Source organism: Cicer arietinum, chromosome 3, assembly GCF_000331145.2.
Source record: "Cicer arietinum cultivar CDC Frontier isolate Library 1 chromosome 3, Cicar.CDCFrontier_v2.0, whole genome shotgun sequence".
In the NCBI taxonomy this organism is placed as follows: Eukaryota; Viridiplantae; Streptophyta; class Magnoliopsida; order Fabales; family Fabaceae; genus Cicer; species Cicer arietinum.
The window spans coordinates 26,321,504-26,328,956 of NC_021162.2; the positions used below are offsets into that span (position 1 = coordinate 26,321,504).

The window sequence follows — 7,453 nt, forward strand, 5'->3', positions numbered from 1 at the left end:
TGGTCGACAAGCAACTGAGGAACCACAGCCAGATCCTCTAGATCGGTCTGCGACTCACGGTGAGGAGACACCAGCTGAGGATAATACAGCGGTCTCTACCTCTCCCCTAGATGATAGTGAGAACCAGCCCACTTTAGGAGATTAGATGGTCAAGTTTCTTATTTGTGTTGTCTTATTTTTGGTTGTCGTGCTGTTTTTTTGCTGTTTTATGTTTTATTAATATATATGTATGAGCAAATGTATTAATTGTTATCATATAAATACTGCCATACTACATCTGTTGCATATTTGTTTTGTTCTGATCTGATATACAAGTTATATGATTTCATTTCCTATGCTTATGTTCTTTAACATAGGGGGAGGAATTGTTTTCTGCCTTTTTGCCTTAATTGACAAAGGGGGAGAAAAATTATAACTTGATAACTTGATAATATGCTTGTTGTTGCATTATTAAGGGGGAGCATCTGATGTTGTTTGTTTTTGCTCTGATACTTAATAATGTAATGCTGATTTGATACATTTTGACACATGCTCTGATGATCTGTATTGGTACATATTTAATGCTATGAATTGGTTTCTTTGGTATGATTTTGAAATGGTTTGATATGCTCAAGTTACAATTGTATGAATTGTCAATTATGCCAAAAAGGGGGAGATTGTTGGATTTTGATCCTTTGATTCCTAATTTTGACATAATTCACAATTCAACAATATTCATACTTAATATGATAAATCTAATATTTCAATTGAGCAAAATTTCAGGAACACCAATTCAATCCTACACACTTGGATCAAATAGCTTGGAACACAAGAAATCAACAAAAGTTGAATTCTGAATATGTAAATCGATTGGGAAATCGATTTCATAACAAGGGTGTAAGGAAATCTTAAGTGTTTGTGAATGTGCAATCGATTAGGCAATCGATTAGATCAATTAAAAATGAAAAATGCACAAGTCAGTAGCCTCTGATTTGGAGAAAATCGATTGGTAAATCGATTGAACATTTCACAAATCAAACCTGATGGTAACACATCGATTGGTAAATCGATTGAATGAGTCACAGTGGCACTCCAGTGCTGAGGGAATCGATTGGCAAATCGATTGACAAAGTATCATTTGAAAAATAACCTCACCTGTGACAAATACAATCGATTGGACAATCTATTGTTAACACTTTAATTTTGATAAAGTTTGGTTGCAATCGATTGGCAAATCGATTGAACTAAACACCAGGTAAAAACTTTTCAGGAACATGACACCAAAGCGATTGACAAGTCGATTGATATCAAATAGCTGAGCCACTGTTTTGAAAACAATCGATTGGCAAATCGATTGATATTAAAACTGAATCACTATTTTGAATCACATCGATTGACAAATCGATTGACATCAAAAACCTGAGCCACTGTTTTGAAAACAATCGATTGGCAAATCGATTGAAATAAACTTGTTGAAAACACAGTGAACTCTGAAGTTTGGCAAATCGATTGAGTAATCGATTGAAAATAGTTTTATTAAAACAGTTTCCCAGAAATCGATTAGGCAATCGATTTATACAGGTCTGGACATGTTCTGCTGAAAAGTGTTGTTTTAAAGAATCGATTGGTAAATCGATTAGCTTGTATAGTTTCAAGATTAAAGAAAACCAAGATCGCGATAATCGATTGGCAAATCGATTTAGCTCATTTTATAACTTTACAAAATCGATTGGGAAATCGATTTCGTAGTTGGTTTTTCAGAAACTATATAAGATGTCTTTCAATCTTTATTCTCATAACTTCTAAAAACTTTTACATAACTTTTACATAACTTTTTCCTAACTTTCATAATTTCTCTTATGCTCTCAAAAACGGTTCATGGCAACAAACTAACAACTTCATAATTGTGATTACAGATCTCAATACAGTTTGTTGACAATCTAAGAGAAATGATAATGTGCTCAAGAACAATCCATGAATATCCAGATTTGTGAAGAGCAACATTCATAAAGATTGAAGACCCTTTTGTTTTACAATCTTTATTCTTTCTGTAATAAAACTTTGAACGAAATAGAACGCAAGAAAAGCCAGCTCGAAACTGGTGGCTACTTTCTTGGTTGAGAGGACTCAACAAGAAAGAGTCGCACTTTGATTCTGTGATAGGCTGCTGAGTGTCTTCAAGGATCAGAGGGTATTCAATAGGAAAGATATAATTAGAGATTGATAGGTTTCAGGGAGGAAACTGGAAAATCTTTGTAATTGATTCTTTCTATTGAAGGAGAAGAAAATCTGAAATCCGATTGGATTTTCAGGACTGGACGTAGGTTGTTGTGGAACAACCGAACCAGGATAAATCTCTGTGTCTTCTTCTCTAACTCTCTCTCTTTAATTTTCTATATTGCTAACTTTGCATGCCTCAAAATTTAATTTCCGCTGTGCGCTTGATACAGATTAATTTGGTAACGAAAACTGATATATTTTCTTTATTGCGAGGTCACTGATACCAACAATTGGTATCAGAGCCAACTTCTTGAGAGGTAAAACTTATAAGAAGATGGCCTCAACTGACGTTCTGGGAGAAGGCGCTTCGTTAGCACAACCACCAGCTTTCAACGGTACAGCCTACATGTACTGGAAGCAAAGAATGCTCATATTTCTGGAAGCAAGTGGCATAGATATCCTTGATGCTGTTGAAAACGGTCCGTACATTCCCAAGATTGCAGGAACTGACAACTCAATGATTATCAAGCCTAGAGCCGACTGGTCAGATGATGACAAGAAGAAGGTTGGTTTCAATGCGAAGGCTAAGAACATCATCACGTCCGCCCTATGTGCAGAAGAGTTCTTTAGAGTGTCCAATTGCAAGTCAGCAAAAGAGATGTGGGACATCCTCCAAGAAACTCACGAAGGTACTACTGATGTTAAGAGAGCTCGTGTGAATACGCTCATGCACGAATATGAATTATTTAGCATGAAGAAAGAAGAGTCAATCAGCGATTTGCAAACCAGATTCACACACATAGTCAACAACCTGCATGCACTAGGAAAAGATGTGGATAATGAACAGCAGATTGGAAAGATCATGAGATGTTTAACCAGAGAATGGCAGCCAAAGATAACAGCCATAGCTGAGTCTAGAGATCTTGCAAAGATGACGACAGCAACACTATTTGGAAAGTTAAGGGAACATGAAATGGAATTACAACGACTGGATGAATCCGAAATGGAAAGTAGGAAAAAGAAAGGTTTATCTCTGAAGGTTCAAGCAAATCAGTCAAAAATTGAATCCGATAGCTGCTCAAATGAATCCAGCAGTGACAATGAAGAACCAGAAATCGGACTGCTTGTCAAGAAATTTAAGAAATTTCTGAAGAAGAAAGATAACAAATTCAGAAAACCATCCAGCTCCAAGACTAGCGACAACAAGCAAATTACATGTTATGAATGTGGGAAGACTGGTCACATAAAGTCAGAATGCTACAAATTGCAGAACAAAAATAAAGCTGCAAAATCAAAAGGCAAAGAACCAGTCACCAAAACAAAGAAGGCGTATATTGCTTGGAACGATAATGATGAATCCTCTGCCTCTTCGGATGAAGAAGAAGCCAATATGTGTCTCATGGCAAATTCAGATTCAGAATCGGAAAAAGAGGTTAGTTCACAATTTAATCCAACATATGATGAACTTCAAGAAGCTTTCAATGAATTGCATGATGATTATGTGAACTCCATAAAACAGTTGTTAAGCACAAAGAAAATGCTTGAACAAGTGAATGTTGAGCATAAAGAAATTGAAAATTTATGTGAACAACTGAAAAAGGATTCACAAGAAAAATCTGCAAAGTGCATTGAACTTGAACATACAGTTACATCATTAAAATCTGATTTGTTAAAGTTTGCTAATAGTAAAGATAAACTGAATGACATACTTAGCAATCAGAGACATGTTCATGAAAAATCTGGTTTAGGATATACACCAAACATGCATGTTAAAAGGAATAAAAATAGATATGGTATTGGTTATATGCAAACCAGAAGTGTCAAACATGGTCAGAAATCTGCCATTGCTAAGAATATGTATGATATCTTTACTAAGCCAAATCACCATTCATCCTTTAATGGCAAGTGTCATTTCTGTTGCAGAAATGGACATTTTGTGTCAAATTGCAAGTTTAAAAAATTAGCCAATAAGGGATGGAAGCAAATTTGGAAAGCAAAGAAATCTGTGTTTGACACTAACCAAACAGGACCCAATTTAGATTGGGGACCTAAAACAAAATTCTGATTTTGTTTTGCAGGTGTGCTTGACATCCACTAAGCACTCATGGTATTTGGATAGCGGATGTTCGAAGCACATGACAGGGGACAAATCCAAATTTCTGTCCTTGACATTAAAGGAAGGAGGTTTTGTCAAATATGGAGACAACAATAGAGGATTTCTCATAACGCTCTCAGCTGTTCATAACAACAAACTAACAACTTCATAATTGTGATTACAGATCTCAATACAGTTTGTTGACAATCTAAGAGAAATGATAATGTGCTCAAGAACAATTCATGAATATCCAGATTTGTGAAGAGCAACATTCATAAAGATTGAAGACCCTTTTGTTTTACAATCTTTTATTCTTTCTGTAATAAATCTTTGAACGAAATAGAACGCAAGAAAAGCCAGCTCGAAACTGGTGGCTACTTTCTTGGTTGAGAGGGCTCAACAAGAAAGAGTCGCACTTTGATTCTGTGATAGGCTGCTGAGTGTCTTCAAGGATCAGAGGGTATTCAATAGGGAAGACATAATTAGAGATTGATAGGTTTCAGGGAGGAAACTGGAAAATCTTTGTAATTGATTCTTTCTATTGAAGGAGAAGAAAATCTGAAATCCGATTGGATTTTCAGGACTGGACGTAGGTTGTTGTGGAACAACCGAACCAGGATAAATCTCTGTGTCTTCTTCTCTAACTCTCTCTCTTTAATTTTCTATATTGCTAACTTTGCATGCCTCAAAATTTAATTTCCGCTGTGCACTTGATACTGATTAATTTGGTAACGAAAACTGATATATTTTCTTTATTGCGAGGTCACTGATACCAACATGAGTTGTAGTATTTAATGGCAGAAATTTCGCTTTTATGGTTGAAGGAAGATGATGTTAATATCAAGTTCTTTTTATAGTATGTTAACACATAAAAAGAGGATCAATGAAATTATAAACATTGGAGTGAATGATGTGCAAGTGGAAGAGGTTAATGAGATTAGGAAAGTTGTGTTCGAACACTTTACCAATCATAATTGATATTTTTTGACCAGGTATTGAGAATGTACAATTTTCATCGATTGGTGAGAAGGATGTTGTTATGCTAGAAAGTCCATTTTCTATTGAGGAGGTAAAGAAGGCAGTGAGGGAGTGTGATAGTTTTAAGAGTCTAGGTCTTGACAGTGTTAATTTTGGATTTTTCAAAAAAACTTGGGAACATTAAAAAGTAGATTTGGTAGAATTCATGCAAACGATTGTCTGGTAAAAGGGTCTAATTTGCCACTTATCATTCTCATTCCTATAAAGGATAACCCGCTATGAATATTTGAGGATAAACCTATTTCTTTGGTTTAGTGCATGTATAAGGTACTAGTAAAGGTACTTGCAAATAAGTTGAAGCAAGTGATTGACCAAGTAACAGTTGAGTCTCAGACATCATATGTAAAAGGTTATCAAAATTTAGATGAAATTTTGATCGCAAACGAGATAGTTGACGACGCTAAAAATAGGAAGAAATATCTTTTTATGTTTAAGGTTAATTTTGAGAAGGCTTATGACTCGGTGGACTGCGCTATCTAGATGTGGTTATGGGGAAAATGCATTTTCTAGTGAAATGGAGGCAATGAATTATGGAGTGTATTTCTACACCCTCGACTTTAGTATTGGTGAATGATAGTCTAACATCTAAATTCATTTTTGGTCAAGGTTTGTGCCAAAGGAATCTCGTATATCTGTTCTAATCTTCACTAAATGTTGAAGGCTTAAATTCTATGTGTGCATCAATTAACACAAGGCTGTTGACAAGAAACCTGGTTGGTTCCAATTTTGAAGAGGCTTGGAAAATCAATTGAGTAAAGTGGGAGAAAATGTGTCTTTTTAGGGAGAAAGTTAGGTTGGGTTTGTGTAAGGTGAAAGATTTTAACTATGTTCTGCTAGGTAAATAGGGTCGATGTCTAAAAATAGACCAACAAAGTATTTGGTTTAAAGTGTTGGCTAATAAGTATGGTTTGGAGGGGACTAGTATGGTGGGTTCTTATGGTGTACTGTAGCGTTGAGGAGCCGGAAGGATTTGTGTCTTGTTTGTGTTGGATTGGAGGGCGAGAAGGAAATCTAGTTTAGTAAAATATTTTGCTCTTATGGTGGGGCATGGTAGAGATACTTCATTTCATCATGTAATTGAGTTGAGGGGCGCTTTATGTGAACAGGTATATAGGTTGTATGGGTTGTCAGTCAATCAAAATAGATCAGTGGCAGATATGTTTAGGCTTGGTGAAGAATGGAAGGGGAGGCTTGGAGGTTGAAAAGAATTTGTTTGCTTGAGAGGAAGAATTGTTGTTGGAGTGTATTTATTTGGTGGCATTAATGGTTCTGCAAAAAAGTGTCTCAGACAGACGAATTTGGCAACATGAGCAATGGGATGTTTATTCTATCAAAGGTATTTACAAATAACTTATGGATGATCCAAAATTAACGTTGGATATATTTCGTGACATCAACTGAAATAAAATGGTTCCTCTCAAAGTATTTTTGTTTGTGTGGAAATTCATGAATAACAGATTGTCCAATAAAGATAAATTGATGATGTGAGGCTTACTAGTAGACCACGGTACCCTATTCTTAGGATGTGACAAACACAAACGTTTGTTTTTTATTTTTAATATAATACTTTTGGTCGAGTTTGATTTTAAGTTTTAGTATGGTTGAGGAGTTCAAAGTCTACCACCCAATTGTGAATCAACTCATATTAACCAATTTCAATGTTTGTTCCCTTGCTCTAGAAAATGGCACCAAAGATTTAAGGTTATTTGAATGGTGAGAATATCGAGCATGTGGAAGGTATGTAACGATTGTTTAATGAGACGCATATAATATCTCTCATCTAATAGATCATATCAAGGTTTATTCTTAGTGGTAAGGATGACAAAAAATCCACACTCACGAATATCCATGGATAAAATCTGCAATCGATATTGGTGGATAGGTTAACGGGTACCCACAGATAAAATAAATGATATTTTGACTACTCGTAAGTTAATGGATACGAATGTAGATGTAACGGTATCTGTATTCGATAGTAAATTAATAAAATTGATATATTCTAACATTTTTTTGTTTATGAGTTAATGTATTAATATTTTATACGTTAATATTTTTTGTATTGACATAATAAAGGAAAAGTTCAACATAATTGCAATAAATAAATAAATAATTTTTATATTT

General features: G+C 35.0%; 1 protein-coding gene across 1 annotated transcript; it reads left to right on the plus strand.

The window, feature by feature from the left end:
• The first annotated feature begins 2,605 nt into the window (after window positions 1-2,605).
• LOC101511946 (uncharacterized) lies at window positions 2,606-5,812 on the plus strand. Its single transcript, XM_012719432.3, has 3 exons — window positions 2,606-3,631; window positions 4,278-4,436; window positions 5,588-5,812. Exons 1-3 carry the CDS (start codon window positions 2,606-2,608, stop codon window positions 5,810-5,812), a joined length of 1,410 nt encoding a protein of 469 aa, XP_012574886.2.
• The last annotated feature ends 1,641 nt before the right edge of the window (window positions 5,813-7,453 follow it).

Bases quoted from the DNA above. Each gene is read 5' to 3' on its own strand.
- LOC101511946 (XM_012719432.3), top strand. From the start codon at position 2,606: ATGTACTGGAAGCAAAGAATGCTCATATTTCTGGAAGCAAGTGGCATA. The intron at 3,632-4,277 runs GTTAGTTCACAA...TTTGTTTTGCAG, and splicing joins ATTCAGAATCGGAAAAAGAG to GTGTGCTTGACATCCACTAA. The intron at 4,437-5,587 runs GTTCATAACAAC...TCTTTGGTTTAG, and splicing joins TTCTCATAACGCTCTCAGCT to TGCATGTATAAGGTACTAGT.